The 20,716-nt window shown below is 45.1% G+C and overlaps 1 protein-coding gene across 2 annotated transcripts in view; it reads right to left on the bottom strand.

The window, feature by feature from the left end:
* EPB41L5 (erythrocyte membrane protein band 4.1 like 5) overlaps window positions 1-20,716 on the bottom strand; it is a 1,765,041-nt gene that overhangs the window by 243,093 nt on the left and 1,501,232 nt on the right. For both annotated transcript variants that reach the window (XM_069616748.1, XM_069616747.1), the window contains exon 22: window positions 19,737-19,815. In XM_069616748.1, coding sequence (XP_069472849.1) covers window positions 19,737-19,815 — 79 coding nt within the window. The remainder of the gene's footprint in view (window positions 1-19,736; window positions 19,816-20,716) is intronic.

Genomic DNA, 20,716 nt, shown 5'->3' on the forward strand with positions numbered 1-20,716 from the left:
ACAATCATAAGCAATAAAAATGCATAAAAAGGCAAACTAATCCAAAATGTATTACCAGTGCCATGGCTAAGCAATCCAGATTAGACATCTGCTATTGCATATACAAATTGGAACAGTATCACTGCAGCCTCGACCTTATAACACAGCAAATACAGGCATCAGGCAATGGGGCATTTATAGGACTTAATGTTGTCCAAGTAAGCCTAGCAAGCACATAACTCATGAAGCAGATGCAATTTAAGATAATAAAAACTGGATAACCCTTTTAAAAATCCCCTTTGGTGGATGTACTATTTACTCTTGATAACATGGAACATATTTTCATCAACTACAATGTGTCAAATGTAAACCTCCAGAAAAATGCACTTTTTCAGGGTACCAATGGTTGAGTTGATCACTGAGTCTTAATAATACATCACCTGCGACTTAGTCCTTTCCGAACTTGAGTTGCCAATCAAAATACATGTGAATGTCCTTCCATTTTAAGGCAAAGAGTTGTGGCTTGTCTGTAGTTTGGATTAGGATGGGCATAAGTCACCTTTTCCTCACAAGATGGTACCATGGACAAAATACAAATGCATACTAATCTATGCCATCCCCATGCCACTGGGGCACTTTTCTAAAATGTGAGACTAGGCTTTCCAGTAGGCCACTTCACACAAAAGCTTCAACTATTCCAGTCTCAACTTAAAAATGTGATTTCAGTGTGTTCAATTTGTGACCAAATCCAGAAATCCATTAAAGTATCTAGATACAGATGACTTTCACCTGTTATCGGCCCATCATTCTTCCTGTATCATGTACAATTTAAGGATCATTTATCCTGATAAGGAATACTAGTAGGACCAAGAAACCATCCCTGTGTCCCAAAATAGCATTTTCTCAATGTCTGAGACATCCTTTATCTTATTAGTTTCTTTGTAGGTATAGAACTCCTCAACACTGTCCCTACGTAGGCAATGTCCTTCATCAAGCCAGAACGTGGCCCATGCCCTAGCCTGCAGTAGAACAAGATATCATGAATCTAGTCCGAACTAGCATTGTTATGAACAGGGATCTTAGATGCTAATTTACAAACACCCAGGACAGATTTTATAAAAGCATTCTCAAAGTTCAAATGATCACCCACATTAAGCCCCAGACCACCGTGCCAAACAAATCTAGTGAATTGATTTGGTAACAAATACTTAGATGCCAGCCTTGAAAAGAGACGCTGGCCAACTTTACAGAGATAAAATCACATCTGTGGATTGCTTCATTTTCATCTGGACATTAGCAATCTGTGGCATCCAAGAGGAGTTTGCTGCAAAGCAACCACCCATGTAGTCTAAGTCGGTCATCAACACTAAGGTCTTGTTTACTAGGAATCGTAAGCTTCTGGCACTTTCTTTGACCTGCAAACATTATACTGGATTTATCTGAATATGGCTAACCCATGCCCATAACTGGAGCCAGTAAAAGAACTTAGTAGTTTCCGAGAACCTGCCCTGTCATGGCCATTAGAAGAGCAAGGTCTGCGAATTATAGAAGCAGAGTATGCATCCCTTTGATCTTGGAAACCTAGACTGTGGCGTTTATTAATGTGTTGAGTCCATTCAAATACAGAATAAACCATGGTGCCAAGACACAGAAAAAGAAACTACATTCTGCAGACCTCCCCACACCTCGCAAATCTTACAAATGCTAATCTGTCATGATGCAGTACAATAAATATTTCAGTAAGCCCACCAGGATGCCAAGCTTAAACAAAACCTCCCATGGTTTTACTGTGGGCACATCGAAAGCCAACCTCAAGAAAGACACGTTGCTGTTTTATCTTTCTTAAACAGGATGATTTTACAATTACTAAAAGGAGAGTTAACCTGACCAACTGTGTTCTTATCTGCTAAAAACATAACTGACAGAAATCTTCCCATTCTGTCAACCAATGACGCAGCACTTTCCCAAACATCTTGGCATGTGTTAACAAAATATGGTAGTATGTTTGGGGGCAGCCTTGCACCGCTTCATAGAAATGGTACCTATTTTGGCCAGCTTCCAAGATGGTGGAAAGACTTTGATAGAGGATATTAAAAGACCTTTGTCAAGACCACACACCCATATAAGGAGCTAACATTTAGGAAAATGTGGGATTTAGTGATCTGGGCCTTGGCCTTTACATGTTTCAAATGTGAGATGGCCAAGGTAATTTCCTGAGTCCAAAGATGACAACATTCCCTGCTCCCAGTTGGTGTCAACCCACACCGACACTCATTGTACTTCCCCCCTCCCACTACAAAAGTGAACTCTGATAGGAGCAACGTGGCTAACCGAACTAGTGTAATGTACAACACTATATGCCCAGCTACACCCTTGTGCCCTTGGTGATAATAGCCCAAATTGATATTTGATTCCTGTTAATAGCATGCATGTACATGGAGTAACAAATTAACTGGTTAAAATACCCCTTTATATAATTTACATATTGCCTCCTTTCCCCGATTTTGGCAACTGGGTCTGCATCAGGACTCAAGTAAATTTAGGACTTCCAAAATCACCTTTTTCCTTTCTTTAGCTCACTAAATGTCCTAGAGAGCAGATCTTTAGAACATCCACATCTCATGGAGTCCACAAAATACATATATTCAGGATATTGTGAACGGCAGATAGCACAGGGGAAACGTGCTGTCTTGGAAGCAAGACACCGCAGAGCAACAGAGTTTCGAAACCTGGATCCACGCTTAGAAACAAAACTCAGGCATTAAGCGCGTTATAAAAAACCTATTAAAATAAATATATAAATAAAATATTCCCACCATTGGTATTACGGACCAGAATATACTATTTGTCTGGAAAAGCAGCTGCTATTGTTTTCCCAAGAACTTTCATCTGAGCACACCTCTCCACCTTTTGTGTCTAGTTCCCAGACACATGAAGGGGCTCTATCCCATTGCTGCTCTTGCTCTGCATTTATGTTATGTTATGTTATGCTACTTGGCATTTATATAGCGCTCTACATATCAATGGTATGACCTCAAAGCGCTGGTTGATTTAACGCCCTTGGGGACCGTAGTCCAGGTCAGTTGAGAGTAATGCGTCATAGGGTGCTTGGGTGCACCAGTTATGTGTGCAGCTGATGTAATTGTCTGATGGTAGCTGCATCCTAGCATTAGGTGTGGTGGTATTTATATCAGTTGAATGTGTGCAGTCTGCAGGGTGGACACAAAGACTGGGTTCTGGCTGCGTTAGCCCTGTGTAGGACACTTGTGTGCAGCTAGGCTGGTTTGTCATGGGATGTAGCTGCGTTTTATTAGAATGAAGAGGTGTTCATGGGGTTATGTTACATTGTACAGCGCACGGTCACCCAAGGGTATCTAGAGGGCGGGAACAAACCATAATTGAGACAGCTAAAACTGGTAGGTCTTAACGGCCTTCCTAAAGGCCAGATGATTAGACCGGTTTTTTTTTCTCTAGGCGGAAGCCCATTCCAAAGCAGAGCTGCTGCTATGGAAAAGGCACGGCCACCAATCCGCGCACGCTGGAAGGAAGGAAGGTACGCAAAGCCGACCAGCCGAGGCAGACCGCAAACAGCGACCGGGGCAGTAGCGAGTAAACTTTACTCTAAGGAATTCCGTGCCCTGGTCGTGCAGCGCCCAATGTACGATACACAACGCTTTAAACCGGATACGCTGGGCGACCGGGAGCCAGTGAAGGGAACGAGAACCAGAGAGAGCCCCGTAGGGTGTGCTAGTTGCAACGCGGGCTGCTAAATTTTGTAAATGCTGCAACCGCCGGATCAGCCCCTTGGGCTGTGCCAAATAAAGAGAGTTACAATAATCCAGCTGGGATAGCACCATAGCACTACCACCGGCGGACGAAGGGGGGGGAAGGAATCATGGGGAGCACTTTCTATAAAACTTTCAAATGAAATTGGCCCGCCTGACAAACAGCTGCAACTCCATTGGAACCGGGAGAGAACAAAGACAAGAAGGCCAAAAGGAAGACACCCAAAGTGAAGGGTCAGGAGGACAGCCCAGCACCAGAACCTCAGCCTTCTCTCTGTTCAATTTTAGCCAGTTGTGATTCACCAAGCCCCCGTGGCTGACGGGCACCTCCATAGGCACAACGACACCTCAGCCTGATCCAGATCTAAACGGAGTCCTGAAGAACCCCACAACTGAGGTGACAGAGGCAGAATGAAAAGGGGGCATGGCAAGGGTCTGGGTGCGATCCACCAGGAACGAAGTGAACAAGGCCAGCACTTGACCAGATATAACTATCTGGGCAAGACGAGACAGCAGGATGGGGTGGTCAACAGTGTTGAATGTCGCTGACAGATCTAATAGAATCAGGGCACCCACCCCACCCAAGTCAACCATCCTGGGCATGTCGTCCTAGACGGAAACCAAAACACTCTCAGTACCCCTACCAGGCCTGAAACCAGACTGAGCGGGATCAAGAAAGTAGAGTTGACACCAGGGACTCAATAAGCTTTGTAAGAAAGGGAAGGAGAGAGATAGGACGAAAAGTAGATAGGACCACGGGATCCAGTGAAGGCTTATTCAGGAGATGAATGACCCTTGCAGCTTTAAGCTCTGGTGGCACAAGTCCTGACTGGCAGGAGTCATTAATAGCTGTTGTAATCTCCGTAAGAATATCAGGGGAGATCTTTTCCATAATAGTCAAAGGAACAACATCTGACGGGGAACACAACTTGATCTTATGAACGGCAGTCAGCTCTGTCTCTTCCGAGAACGGCGAAGGACGACCATCTCAATTCAGGGGAATTGTTCTCTCTGATCGGAAGAGTGCTCACCGATGTGGATATATTAGTACGGATTGTCTCGATCTTGGCCAAAAAATATTGTGAGGGCATTACACAGTTCCTGGGTGGGGATAATATTAGGCGTAACTTTGGCAGATGAAGAGAGGGATTTAACTACGGCAAAAAGATCCTTAGATTGACATAATGAAGATTCAATCTTCTTAGTCAAATACAAAGATTTGGCATTTTTAATGGCCAGCATGTATGCTATTAAGCAGACTCTGTACTGTCCCTTAAGAATGGGGTCATAGGCCTTGCACCATTTGCGCTTGGCCTGTCTCAACTTAAGCTGTGCCGCCTTCAATAAGTCGGAGAACCAGGGCTTGGATGGCAATCTACGGCGTTGAATAAGATGCAGGGGAGCTACCACATCAGCAGCCTCGTGCAATGACTGAGAAAGCAAGACAGAGGTAATGTTTGTATGCGAGCAGCTAGGCCGAAATTGATCAAGGGGTGTAGCTGCATTCTAATTGTGTGATGTTGTAGAGTAGGGAGTAAGCATAGTGATATGGGAGGTGAGTGTTTGGGTGGAGTTATGATCTAAGCAGCTTGCTATTCAAATTTCAAGCATGCGCTTGCTTATTACTGGCATCATTGCTCAGGCTCTCATTGAGCATCTCGCGCCTTGAAACATTTGTGTATAGGCGCGTTACAAATGCCATATCATTAGTCATTGCGATGCAAGGTTCAAATCGCTTCAGGTGGTCGATATTATGGAAAGAGTCACGTTTTTAGAGCTTTGCAGAACGTCAAATAGTCTTGGGTGTGTCGAATATGTCGGGGAAGCGAGTTCCACAGATTTGGGGCCAAGGTTGGGAAGGCAGATCCTCCGATCCTGTCAGAATTAGAGGTTGGAATCACTAGAAGGAGGGCGGTGCTTGATCTCAGGGTGCGGGATGAGAGGTATGGTTTTATCTTTTCTTGTAGGTAAAACGAGCCGGTCTTGTGCACTGCTCTGTGAGTGATGCATAGGGTCTTGAAGGTGGCCCTTCATCTGACTGGGAGCCAGTGGAGGGTTTGGAGACCTACTGAGATGTGGTATCTTAGACCCACTGCAAGGAGCAGTTTTGCAGTAGCGTTTTGGACTCTTTAGAGTTTGTTGAGTTGATATGCCGAAGCTCCTAGGTATAGGGAGTTGGCGTAGTCCAGTCTTGACATCACAATAGACAATTGCTGCAAGTCTGTTTGAGTAGGAGAGGTAAGGAAACACGCGTCAGATGTTTGCAGTGGTAGTGAGAGCATTTTGACACGTTGTTGATCTGACGGGAGATGGTTAGGCCTGAGTCCATAGTGCAGCCTAGGTTTGCCACTATATCGGAGGGTGGGTGGAGGGGAGGGCAGAGGGACTGAGGCCATGGGAGTGGATGTGGTAGAAGGGCAGTATTGCCGAACATCATGATTTCAGTTTTATCAGGGTTCAAAAGGAGGTGGTTTATTGTCATCCATCGGTCAATATCGTGCAGACAGGCTTCAAGGTCGGGAAGGGGGTTGGTGCCCGACTTGGGAATTCTTAGAATGATTTGGGTATCGTCAGTGTAGTTGTAACAGGAGATGTTGTGCATGCGGATGATTCCTGGTAGATTGGTCATATAGAGGTTGACCAGGAGAGCAGACAGGCATGTGCCTTTGGATACTCCAGTATTCACCGAGCGAGCAGTTGAGACATAAGGGGCAAGGAGGGTTATTTGGTTTCTGTTGCTGAGGAAGGAGGCGATCCATTTGAGAGCAGTACCACTGATTACTAGGGAGCGAAGGCGGTCAAGGAGGATTGAGTCGTTAACCGTGTCAAAGGCTGCAGAGAGATCGAGAAGAATCAAAGCTTTGCAGCCTTCAGAGTCTGCAGTGACCCTGAGATCATCCCAGATCGATATCACAGTGGTTTCAGTTCCATGTCGCGGTCTAAAGCCTGATTGTGCAGGGTCGAGGACGCAGTTGGATTCTACAAAGGAGTCGAGCTGGGAGTATGCAGTCCGGTCAATGATGTTATTGAGAAATCTGGTGTTGGAGATAGGTCTGTAATTCTTGGGGTCAAGGGATGCCTTTTTTAGTGGCTTGACATGCACCATTTTGAAGGTAGCAGGGAGGAGGGATTCATTTAGAATGGCTCTTGCATGTTCTCCTGCGCAGGTAGATGAGAATATTTCTTTCAGTACAGAGGCTGGGCAGGGGTCGAGGGGCGACCCAGAGGGTTTACTGCTGATAGTAGGTCAAGGAACTCGTCTCTGGAGATGGGTTTTTGAAGGAGTCGAAGGTAGGGAAATTGGGCATAGGGGCAATGGGATCATGAGGGATCGGTGATGGGTGTTACAGGAAGGACAGATTGGTGTTAAGGGATGTCGTGGAGCGGTGTTGTAGAAGTGTAGGGAGAGGGAGTCGCAGAGTGATTGTGAGGGGGTGGATTGGGTAGAGGAGCAAGTGGGTTTGACAAATTCTGATATGATCATGTGGAGTTCTTTGCTGCAGTTCTAAGAGTGTGGGACAGGCAGAATAAAACAGTAATATCTCAGGGGGCACTTTCTAGTTGTGAATCGAGCGAGTGGGTGCAATTCTAATTGTGCAGCGAAGACAAATAAATCACAGTGCCATCTCAGTGGGTACTTTCAAGATGAGAACTAAGGTAGTTTTCTACTGGCTTTCTAGATGTGATTCGATCTAACAAAAGCAAGAACAATTCTTAATAGTGTGGGACAGGCAAATAAATCTTAGTACTATCACAGCGGTCACCTCCTAGGTATGAATCAATGTGACAACACAAATTCAAAGTGAGCGGCACAGGTAGGTAAATCACAGTGCTATCACAGTGGGTAGCTTCTAGAAGTGAAGCAATTTACCAAAAACAATTTCTAGTTGAGAGGTGAAGAACAAGCTCTTAGTGAGCGGGGCAGGCAACTAAATTACAGAACTATCTCAGTGGGCACTTTAGCTGCGGATCAAGCTAACAGGAATAATTTGTGAGTGTGTGGGACAGGCAAATGAATTACAGTACTGTCTCAGAAGGCACCCTCTAGATGCGAATCAGTGCAACAATAACAATTTTCTCTAGGTGTGTGGTACAAATAAATCAGAGTATTAGGTCAGCGTGCCATTTCTAGAAGCAAATCAGGCAAACAGAACAAGTTTGAGTGTGCTGAACAGGAAATATAGATCACAGTAATATCTCAGAGGGCACTTTTAGATGTGAATCAAGGCAATGAGAACAAATCTGTAGGTGTGGGGTACAGATAGATCACAGTCTTAGAAATCACAGTAATATCACAGTGTGTACTCTCTAGAGGTGCTAATAGTATATATAACAAAAAAAGGGTGTAAACACCGTACAATATACCCACAGAGGTGACAAACACCAGGAATCGTATATTCCCGAATATATTTATTCATACATTAATTTATTTAATTATAACACTCTTAAAATGATCACGTTACATAAAATTCATAGTTAAACACACAATATATAAAACATCAAAAGACTGTACTCCACAAAACACATGAAAATCCCAAATATGGGTTAATTCTGCTGATTTGTAAATTGACTCCGTGTGGAACTCCACACTGGAGTGATTTCTCTTTTAACTAGGTTATTATTGGTATTAATGTATGAATAAATATATTCGGGAATATACGATTCCTGGTGTTTGTCACCTCTGTGGGTATATTGTACGGTGTTTACACCCTTTTTTTGTTATATATACTATTAGTCTTATCCATGTGGTAAAGAGTGTAATTTGATCCATTAGAACATGGTTTTTGCCGTCTGAGAAAAACACCTCTCTAGAGGTGCAACAGTGCAGCAAGAGCAGATGTGATGATTCAAGTCAAACTGAACAGTTCCTGTAAGGTGCAACACAGGCTAACATTCATAGTGCTATGATCGTGAGTAGAGTCGTAGGGTTTCCAGGGTAAAGTGATTGCTCTACTCCCCACCCCGGACACTCCTACCTTGGTAGTAGCTGCTGGCTGACGGCTGACCACTGGCTTCCCCTGCTGAGACCTGCTGACACGATATGGAGCTGCCTCTGTAGGAGCCGCCCTTTGCCTTGGGGCCCTTAGCCGCAGGTGCTGCACAGGCAAATGGCTGCCCTGGGAGGGTCAGCTAAGAGGAGCTATCTACCCAATCAGAGGAGGGGGAAGGGCTGGGAGGAGGGAGGAATTGGATGTGGAAGGCGAAGGGGGAAGCGAGAGAGAGAATACACGGCCGGAGGGGCCAAACTAATTTTAAAATACCACGCATGTGGAGCAGGGCTAATTTTCAAGGTACCAGAAGCCCCTACCTTACCTGCAGCCTCTAGGAAGTGGCGAGCAGGTGAGGACAACACGGGCACTAGGCCCTTTGCAGTGGACAACCAATCGGGGGCGGGCTGGGAGGCGGTGGATGCGGAAGGCGACAGGAGAAGCGAGAGGGAAAATACACAGCCAGAGGGGCTGGAGGGCAGCATTAGGACAGTTTTTCTGAAGTCCAACTAAGGGCTTAGTAAAACCATTAAAATGAGACAGTACAGGACTCCACTCTTAGTATAAGGCTGTACCACTAGAGTTCATGGTAGCGTAGAATGAGCAGCCTGGCTCATCTTATGAGGGAGAGGGCTGTAGAATCAGTACAAAGAAATTGTATTATAAATATTGCCCAAAGAAACACTGACACTATGTATTGTAAAAATAAAGGGTTTATTTTATACACAAGCAGACCAAGCGATTCTTGGATAAGTAAGTACTATCAAAGCATATAAACACATTATAAAAATACAACACTGGGCTTTAAAGACACAGAACAATGCACATACCTTATTTAGAACATCTAACAGTATGTCTGGGCAAGTCATACCTTTGTATACACATTCAGTATAGGGCAGACCTATTCTTGGGGAGTAAAACCATAAGTTACTTTCAGATTACTTTACAGTAATACAAGGGTAGTAGACCCGGTCATTTATGCAGTGACACTCAATGAAATCACAGTCAACCAACTTGCAAATATACTTTTCTGAGTAGTGGAACACAGATTCAAGGAACAGTATATACCTCTATTACTTGTGCGATAACACACAGTCATACTAGGCATATAACCAGGCATATCAATGTTAGATACACCTAAAGGAACATTTTTCAGGAATGGCACACAACTAAGCTATTCTAAGCAGGTAAGCCCCAATGTTGTAATATTTTATTACAGTTGCTTTTAGTGCAACACAGATTGAGGTAAGCAATAACTAACTTGTTTTAGGATGGCACACAGATAAAACAAGGTAAGTAAAACCTATATACTGTTAAAAAGGAGATATCAGCAACTTAAGAGGTAAGTATAACCTAACGCAGACTTGTTCTGGACAGGCTAACATCAAATCAGGGGAAGCAATACATAATTATGGAAACTCATGCATCTATCCTAACAGGAATAGTAAAGTGAAACCAACAGCATTACTTTATATTTTTGCACAGTTGCTATTACCTGAACATGTAATACTCGTATACCTTGCTATGCCTTTACTATGTACTACAATGTAATTACTGTACCTATATTCTTTGCATAACCATGTATCCTGTTAACTGCTTGCGCCCTGATACCCTTGGGTCTGGCGCGCACTATATAAATGAATAAACTAAAACTAAACTAAACTTTTGGGGAAGAGGCGCAACCATTTCACAGGTGATTAACTTAACCTTATAGATACTTTTCAGAATAGTGCAACACACATTCAAGATAAGTAAGAACTTTTATAACTGAGTTACAGTTACCAACCAACTTCTTTTACAAGGAACTTTTGCACACTTGTTATTCTTTTCAAGGCAGAATCCTTTTCTTATCCAGTCCTTCCCATATTCCATAGCATGAGTTCACTAAGAGGCAGTAGAGGGCCCTAGTGATGTAGGTTCCAGCTGTAGGCAGAGTGAAATAGGGTTCAGTTGCAGGCAAAGTCAGAGTTCCAGAGGAAGACTGTTCAAACAAGTAAGTATTTCACTTTAAAGTTAGTAGAGGGCCCAGGGACGTCAGAGAAGACACCCTAGGAGGATTCCGCAGTGGGCCTGGGTGAACTGGATGAGTGGCCTCCCAATCACAGAAAACACCACAAAACTATAGAGAAATCACAAAGTCTTAAGGTAGGTAAATACCTCAGCACAGAAGAAGAGTTGCAGCAGGAAGACTTCAGGATCTGCAGCCAAAAGCCTGATCGATGGATTCCTTTGTCAAGAACATGGAAGACGGGACTTTGGAAGGACTTTTGCAGCAGGGATCACAGAAGAAGGATCCATGCAAGAGTTTCCTCGTGGCTGGATGCGGCTCTGTGTATTTGGCTCATTTTCAGAAGCACAGAAGAGAAGATATCGCCAGTTGGATTCTTGTCGTTTGCAAGGTCGAGCACTCTGGTGAGGGGACTTTTTGGATTAGAATTGTCTGGAGAGCCAGCAGGATGACCACAAATTTTCAGAGAGATTCGGAATTCGCAAGACTGTGCAGCGCACAATGGCTCGAGGTCCCAGGTTATTGGGGTATTGCAGCCCTGCAAGGTCGCAGCACAACGTGGGGTGGCTCAAAATGCAGGTCTTCTTGAGTCTAGTGGGTCTAACCAGGCTCAGGGTCATCATTTGTAGAGTCCCCAGGTCGAATGGAATGGAGGGCTACAGCAGGCTCTGTTTACACAGCAGGCTCTCAGGTTGCTGGAAATCGTCTCAGCTGCGGTTTCTTCATCTTCCTATTCGGTTTTGGTTCCAGTGGTCGACTACCTCTTTAGCTTCCAGGATCTGACTTTTATGCAAGAACCCAGCCAATCAAACAGCCATGAAACATTCAAACTTGGGGGGCTGGCAGTCCTTTCGGGACAGCCTGCCTTCCAGTTTAAACTGGAGTCTTGCAGTCAGGCTGGAAGACAAAGGGCTGCAGAGTTTTGGATTCCTCCCTCGCTTCCTGCTTGCACAGACACTCTGGAGACTGGGCAGGGAATCCATAGGATTCCCGCCGAAGATAAAAATCACAAAGGAATTTCCCGCCCTGGATGTCAGGAGAAGGAACAAGACAGGACAAGGAACGCTAAAATGGCAAAAACAGACAGGGGGCATTCTGGTAAAATGAGCACCCATGGGTGCCTTTACCAGGGCTGTACAAACAGCCCACAGTAAAGGAGCACTGAATTAATAAAAAGGTTCACTACCACCAGCCATTAAAGGCAAGTACTCAGTATCTCTCCAGCACTCCACATAAGGTGGGGGGTGCTGGTCTCACCTAATAAACTGTAAAAGGGATCCAAAGATCCTTTCTACCCTTGGGAACTGTAGTTCTCACAAGGTTAGCCAGCGAAAGTTTAAAGGGGAGCCCCTAGGGCAACCTAGCAACAATAGGCATTTATTGCAAATAAGTGGTCAAAGAGGATAACTTTTAAAAGACACTATGGAGAGTCTTAAAAAGGACACCCATAAAAAGAGAAAGACTGGGTGTGGAAAAAGATCTCAGCCATGGTTCAAGCACATGTTGTCAATTACCAATTGGGATGCCAAAGGTATAAAGGTACGGGATGCATACAAATTCGGGCCCAATTTAGTGCACAATTTACACGCACTGAGGCACCTCTGTTCTCTGTTAAAGGTGACTTAATGTCTGCACTCTGTACTATTCATTACAAAGTAATTCAAAATTATTAAGAATAACCATTTCGGGCACAAAGCTATCTTTTACAAAGATGTGCCTAAATGGGTGCACATTTTGTGCCAACTTCCCATCATTAGTAAGCAAGAATTAGAATAGACGATACTTTGAACCCTTGTGATACGATAAAAAATAAACATTTACAGCAGCTACAAGGACATCTTATTGGTGTGGCAATACTGAATTGATATTTCGGACACAGCTTTATGCACTGAATAACCACCATCGAGATAATGAATTTCACAAGAATTGGTATTCATTTTTTGGACAGTTGGGTTATTCAAAATCAAGCGACAGAGTGGATTTCAAAAGCACTCCGACAAAAACATTTCTTCCAAACCATCTTTACCATTCTCACAATCTTTGCACATTTAGTGGAACTGGACTAATGCAGTGGCCGATGACTGGTTTACAGAGAAAATATATATTTTTTAAAGCATGTTTAAAGTGCTTGTGCATATGCTTTGGCAATCCCCCAAAGCAACATCTAGCACCAGTCAAACGCTTGTGCAACATTCTGTGTGCCATGACTACTTTTGTGTGCTAACTTCAAACCCTTAAAGTCATACCTTAATGAATAATGTGAAAATACCTACTAACGAGTTCTTTTGTCCATTCACATACACCAAAATGTGCAAATTGTTCAAAAATCCATTATGCTGTTGCGGTGGTACTGCAGCCAAAAGACAGTCTCACTGGCATACAATAGAACTTCCAGAATGTCTCTTAAATGTATGCAAACTGGTCTCATGAATATTGAGCAATATCCTGAAAACCTGTCAGGTTTGTGCCCTCCCACCCCCCGCCCTAGTTGGACAACCCATCTCTGAAGTGTTTCTATTGTCTTTGCTGTATTCGAGTACTTACCTTTGTTGCTCTGGTTTATGCATCATATGCTTTTCTGACTTCTCAAGTGTGACAATATTTGTCTAGAGGTTTCATTACCTGCTGTGTATTTTAAAAGGCATAATAAATCATTTTATATTTTTGCACTTACCTGTGTAATTGGAAATATTGGTGCTGTGTATTGACTCGTGTAGCACTAGACCACTCGCACATCTCTATTGGTCTAGGGCTTGCTGCTCTACCTATCTTTACTGCTGGGTTTGGCTAGACTTGAGCGACTTCCTTCAAAAGTCCACCCCCAGTGATGATTTTATTAATCATCCCAACAGCCATCATTCCTTCAAAGTAACTTTTTAAAGCAATCACCATTTGTCTGAGTAACTCCAAAGTACACACCCATTCCCAACTCTGCACAGTAAGGACTAAACTCAGTAACTCCAGAGTTAAAAGTACTGAATGTGTCAAATGTATCAAAGAAAATAAATTCAGACAAGTCCAAAAAAAATGTATTCCTGTCAAGATAAACGTTTCAGCAAAGAAGCAAGATTAACACAAAAATGTTTGATTATCATCAATGTATTTATACAAGGGATGAACAAGTTACTTCTTACCTTGTAACGTTCTTTCGATGGGATGTTCCTCCGACGTATTCCTTATCTTTGATAGATCATCTCCCAGCTTGCTGGCCTCGGAATTATTTTTTCAGTAGAGGGCGCTGCGCGTGGACGTCCCTCGAGCCGATGTCCCTCGACGGCCTCGGTACCGGCGCCGACGTCACCACGTGTATAAATAGACTCGTGCAGCGTCCGTTGCTCAGTTCCGTTTTGACGTTAACAGTTGATTTACATGAATTGGTTATTGACCTTGAAGGAGCATAAGCTGCAACCAAAAGGGAAGTATTACTGCGGGGATGGATGGGAGGGGCGATGAGGAATACGTCGGAGGAACATCCCATCGAAAGAACGTTACAAGGTAAAAAGTAACTTGTTCTTCGAAGGGATTGTGTCCTCCGACGTATTCCTTATCTTTGATAGACTCCCATAGCAGTGGTTTGTAATTGGAGGTGGGAGTAAAACGCCATGTTTCCTTTTAGGAATGAACCGAATGTAATACGGCTTTGCCAAACCTAGTCCCTTGACTAGAGGAGGAATCCAGGTTGTAAAATCTTGTGAAGGTATGTGCGGATGACCATGTGGCAGCCGCACATATGTCTCGAACCGGAACCCCTCTTTGGAGGGCCGAGGAGGCTGCGATACCCCTGGTTGAATGAGCCCTAAGATTGTGAGGAGGCTCTTTCCCTGCCAGTTTGTAACATTCCAGGATGGCCAAAATAATCCATCTGGAAATGGTTTGTTTTGTTATCGGTAGTCCCAACTTGTGCCCTGAGTAACCTTCGAACAGTTGGTCTGCTTGCCTAATCCTAGCAAGTCTGCTGATGTAAAAGCTTAAAGTCCGCCTTGGGTCCAGCCTATGTAGCTTTTCTTCCTCTTTGCCCGGATGGGGAGGCGGATAGAATGAAGGTAAGGTAATTTTCTGAGTGATGTGGAATTCAGAAACCACCTTTTGGAGGAAATTAGGCTTCACCTGTAGGACAACCTTGTCTTTATGAAAAATTGTATGAGGGGGTTTACAAGATAGAGCTTGTAATTCGCTCACCCTTCTAGCAGATGTTAGTGCCACTAATAAGATAGTTTTAAGGGTGAGAAATCTTAGCGAACAAGAGTCGAGTGGTTCGAAAGGAGTACCCATCAGGAAATTTAAGACTAAATTTAAGTCCCATAAGGGAACTTGGAATGGTCTTGGAGGGTAGACATTAGTTAATCCCTTTAGAAATTGTATAACTAGGGGTAATTTGAAATACAAAGGCTCCTCCGCAGTGCGCTTGAAGATCGATAGCGCTGCGAGATAGCCCTTGATAGTGTCAACTTGAAGGCTTGAATTTGCCAAGTAGAGTAGAAAGGATAACACTGTTGGTGTACCACACGAAAATGGGTCGATATTCTCTTCTTTACACCAGCTGCAAAATGTGTTCCAACAGCAGCGGTATAAAGACTTTGTTACGGGCCTTCTGGCCGAAAGCAACCCTTCCATGACGTCATCAGGGAGGTCCCAATCCTTGTATCTCAACCTTTCAGAAGCCAGGCGTGAAGGTTGAGGGTTCTGATGTCTGGATGGAGAACCTGACCTCCCTTCTGTGAGAGAAGATTCTCATTGAGTGGAAGACGAATTGGAGGGCAGATGGACATGTCCAGAATGTCCGGGTACCACGTTCTCCTGGCCCAGTCTGGGGCAATTAGGATCATGGTCCTCCGGAATCTTCTCAACCTCCTGATCATTTTAGGAATGACAGGGACTGGTGGAAACGCGTACAGGAGTGTAAACTCCCAGTCCACTACGAACGCGTCCCCTAGAGCTCCTCTCGGGGGAAATTCCCTTGAACAAAACAGATCCCACTTTCTGTTGGTACTGGGGCAAACAGATCCACTTGAGGTGTTCCCCAAAGGGCGAAGACCTCCTGAAGGACTTCCTGAGCTAGTTCGCACTCGTGGGAGACTGTGCCCTGCCTGCTCAGAGTGTCCGCTGTCAAGTTCTTCTCTCCGGCTAGGTGAACTGCCGATAGAGAGATTCCTTCTTGAATTGTCCAAAACCAGAGCTGCATTGCCTCTCTGCACAGTGGCAGTGATCCTACGCCTCCTCTTTTGTTGAGGTAGTGCATGGCCACTGTGTTGTCCGTCATTATCAGGACATTTCTCCCCTGTACAGATGGCAGAAAAGCTTTCAGCGCTAGTCTGATTGCTCTCAACTCTAACAGGTTGATATGTAGCCTGGACTCCGATGGAGACCAACGACCGCTGATGGTCAAGTCGTTGGTATGGGCTCCCCACCCCGCGAGTGAGGCATCTGTGACTAATGTCATCTCCGGCCATGGTTGCCAAAACAGTTCCCCCTTCAAGATGTTTTCCTGGCAGGCCCACCACTGAAGGTCTCGAGCCACCTTGTCCGGAACCTGAAGGAGGTCTGTCATTCTCCCTGAGAATTGCGACCACTGAGTTCTCAGTGCCCACTGAAGAGATCTCATTCTCAGGCGAGCCTCTGGCACAAGGAAGATGCAGGATGCCATGATGCCTAGCAACCTCAAAAAGTCGAAGGCTGGGAGACGTTGGGCATTTTGAAACTTGGTGACCATCTGCAGAACATCTTGAGCACTCACCTCTGGTGGCGAGGCTTTTCCCAGGGAAGTGTCCAGGACCGCTCCAATGAACTGGAGTCTCTGTGATGGTATCTGTGTCTTCTTTAAATTGAGGGAGAAGCCCAGTTTGTGAAGGAAGTGGCAGACATAATCTAGCTGGATCTGAGCTTGTTCCGAAGATACCGCTCTGATCAGCCAATCGTCCAGGTAGGGGTAGACGTGGATCCCTCCCTCCTTAGACTTGCAGCCACTACTGACATTAGCTTGGTGAAGACCCTCAGGGCGGAGGTCAGCCCAAATGGTAGAACTCAAAATTGATAATGAGAGCCGCCAATTGCGAACCTCAGGTATTTCCTGTGTTTGAGATGGATTGGCACATGGAAATAAGCATCCTGGAGGTCCAGAGATACCAGCCAGTACTGGAGCTGGAGGGCCTGAAGGATCTAAGAGAGAGTTATCATCTTGAACTTGTCCTTCCTGAGGAACTTGTTCAATTCTCGTAAGTCCAAGCTAGGTCTCAGTCCTCAGTCTTTCTTCGGTATGAGAAAGTAGGGGGGAGTACCAGCCCTTGTTCCTTTCCGCTACAGGTACTGGTTCTATGGCACCTTTCTCTAGCAGGTCTACAATTTCCTGCAAGAGGAGCGGATCTGGAACTTTCAGAGAGCTGTTCCCCGGTGGATGACTCTGAGGGATGCGTAGAAAGGGCAGGCAGTAACCTTGGGCAACTGTCTCCAATGCCCAAGCATCTGACGTAATAGCCTGCCATTCCTTCAGATGTTGAGTTAACCTGCCCCCTATTGGTGTCTTGTGAGGAAAGTCCTCAGAGCGGTTTGGAGGCGGCTGATGCAGATGCCGAGGATAAAGAGGCACTTGCTGCTGCTGCGGCTTTTGTATTTTTACCCAGTCCACCTCGGGTGAATTTTTTCTCACCCCTTTGAACCGGCTGTCCTCTGCCTCTTCCGAATGCGGAATAGAAGCGAACGGACTTATCTCTCCAAGAGGTTCCTGAGGGGCGATATGGTGTCTGACGGATTGCAGCTCCTAGGGATTTTGCTGCTGCTTTTGATGTTTGTAGTTTTTCTAAACTGTCATCCGCCTTCTTACCAAACAAAGACGAGCCGTCAAAGGGCATATTCAAGAGTTTGCTTTGCACATCTTGAGCAAACCCAGACTTTCGCAACCAAGCTAATCTCCTGGTTGTTGTACTTGCCGCCATGGCCCTGCTGATGCTGTCAGCAGAATCAATGCCAGTCTGAAGGTATTCGCACATTGCGTCCTTACCATCGTTAATGATGTTGAGAAACACTTCCCTTTCTTCTCCCTCCGGGAGGCAGTCAGCCACTGATGAAGCACACTCCCAAAGTGTGTGGCTGAACCTTGCGAGCATACAAGTAGCATTGATGGATTTCAACGCCATGCTACATGCGGAAAATACTTTTTTGGCCATAGAGTCATATCTCTTATCATCCCTGTCCTGTCGAACAGTAGGGTAAGCCGATGTACTACCTGCTGAAGTAGCTGCCTGAACAACCACACTCCCTGGAATTGGGTGTTTGGATAAATATTCATGGTCAGCAGAAGACACCCAATATTTAGCTGATAACTTTTTGTTAACTGCTGGGATTACCTCAGGTGTTTCCCAGTTTGCCAATATTCTCCTTTGTAATGCCGCATGAAATGGCACCACAGGATCCTCCTGTGGACCTTTGACCAAGATGTCTGTGAGGTCATCTTGCTGAAAAGCAGGTGAGGGTGTGGACCATCCCATAAACTCTATTATCCTTGCCATCAAGGTTCTATAAGGGGTTTCAGCATGTTCCCCTGGGTCTGGTGTGGCAAATTCCACTTCTGGGGAAGTGTCCAACCCACTTGCTTCCTGTAGGGATTCATGGAGGTCTTTCAACCTACCTTCCTCAGAGGTAAAATCCTCTGGTGCAGGAGTTGCAGGTCCCTGCAACTCAAAAGGTCTTTCCTGATCCGAATCCTCCCCTTCTTCATCGATAGAAGATAAGACTATGGAGTGATCAGGTCTTGAAAATGGTATAAATCCCATTTCCAGAGCAGAAGGAGCCAAATTCGTCATGATTGGCTGAGAAAACGTTGATGTCGTCGACGCGGATGTTAAAGGCTTCGAAGCCATCGAAGCCATCGAAAAAGGCGTTGAGAAAGGTGGTAGAGGCCTCAATGAACTCGAGAGTATCGGGATTCTACTCGAGGTTGTCGACGACATTCTCATGCTCGAGACTCTGGGTATGGCCGCTGGCTGTGAGGTGGCCTTGGGTTTATCCTTTCTCGGCGTCGACGTGGAAGACGGCGTCGAAGGGATCTTCGACGACGGCGTCGAAGACGCGACCTTGCCTTTACTCGAGGGTTCGTGTCGCTCTCGAGTGGCTTCTTTAGCCGGGTGCTGCGACTCACAGCGTTTTGATTTTTTGGGTCTTTCACCCAGAGTATCACCCTCAGCAGTCTTCGAGGGGGACGAGGCCGCTTTCTCGAAGACGCTTAGCATCTTTTTCCTGAATTCCTCCCAATCAGCCTGAGAGCTATGTTTTGTGGGGCAGGAGACCCTTTTTGGGGAAACGGAAGAAGACGAAGACGAGGAAGAGGATCTTCAACGTCTCTTTTTTGAATGGTTAGATCTCGAAGAGTGATGGGAACTGCTTCGAGACCTAGAGCAAGAATGACTTTTGTGATGGCGAGGAGACCAATGTCTCGACTCCGCCAAGGAAACTTTCAAAGAAGTTGTAACTGCTTTACCTCTCTAGAGCTTCCCCTTACGCTCCTTCAAGGCTTTTGCCGTCATGGACATGCAGTCCTAGCACTCCGAACAATGGTGCTCGATTCCCAGGCACCATAAACAGATCCTGTAAGATCCGTCAACGACATTTGCTTTCCACAGTCTCGACATTTTTTGAAGCTGGACCATGGAGTCGTTGGTTCGGGTGAGAAAGCCATCGAGTACGAGTCCGTATTCACGAGGAATAATGATATATTTGACTGAAGAACTGAGCAACGATATTCCGAGGACCCACGAAGCGTGGAAAAACGGAACTGAGCGACGGACGCTGCGCAAGTCTATTTATATGCGTCGAGGGACGTCGACGCGCAGCGCCCTCTACTGAAAAAGAAATTCCGAGGCCAGCAAGCTGGGAGATGATCTATCAAAGTTAAGGAATACGTCGGAGGACACAATCCCTTTGAAAACCTTAATTCTTACGATGGAAGTGGCTAGGAAATAGATTGCCAAAGAAAGAAGTACACACCTTTAAGGCTGGAGCATCGTCAACTGGATTCAGCGTTGCTTCAGGAACAATGGAGGGGATGTCTTCATTTAGCCCATTTCTGAAACAAAAGTGCATGCTTAATATAGGGTGCATGTGAAATTGCATGTTATTTTTTTGGTTCAAATTGGGTTTACCATGGTCACACTTGTTTTCCAGATGTTAAGATGGATTCCCAAAATCAGCCATGCTGGGAGGATTTTGGGAGGCCGAATGATTTATGGTAAACAGGGAAGACACAGAGGTTATCCAAAACCCAATCAAGGCAAGGTGGCTGAGAAGGCTTAGTCTCTGGAAAAGCGTGAGTGGTCTAGGGCTACAATAAGCCCACACAGGCCAACACTAATAAATCAAGTTAGACAGTATATCAAAATACAGTAATTTATTATGCCTTTTGTTCCACACTAAACATATAAAAATCATAAGCAAGTATTGTCAAACAAAACCACATATAACAAACATACACATTCATTAATAGAAATATAGAGTTTCATAAAAATGAGTTACTGGTGTCTAACAGTGAGTAGTCATAGTAGAAAATAGGTTTAAATTAGTCAGAATAAGCAAAAGGAACAAGTTACTTACCTGTAACTGGTGTTCTCCAGCATGGGTCTGGCATGGATTCACATGCTCATGAATATTCCCCGTCAGGCTGGGAATCCTCGGTAAAGAAGAAAATCAGTATCAGTTTAGTTTCTGATCTGTCTTTCTTAGTAGTAACCAATCACTGATCTCTGGGTCATACTGCCCGAGCCAATGACTGCCCTCTCCCTAATCCCCGCCTCCGGCAGCCATCCTCAGATTGGGTAGCATGCCAAGTGGCAGTATGACCAAGTGAAGAGCCGCAGAGGGGTAGGTGGGAGGGTTCGCATGTAAATTCATGCCAGACCCATGCTGGAGAACAACAGTTACATGTAAGTAACTTGTTCCTTCTCCAGCATGGGGTCTGGCATGGATTCACA

Source organism: Ambystoma mexicanum, chromosome 9 (genome assembly GCF_040938575.1).
Source record: "Ambystoma mexicanum isolate Mex_15411 chromosome 9, UKY_AmexF1_1, whole genome shotgun sequence".
Classification (NCBI taxonomy): Eukaryota; Metazoa; Chordata; class Amphibia; order Caudata; family Ambystomatidae; genus Ambystoma; species Ambystoma mexicanum.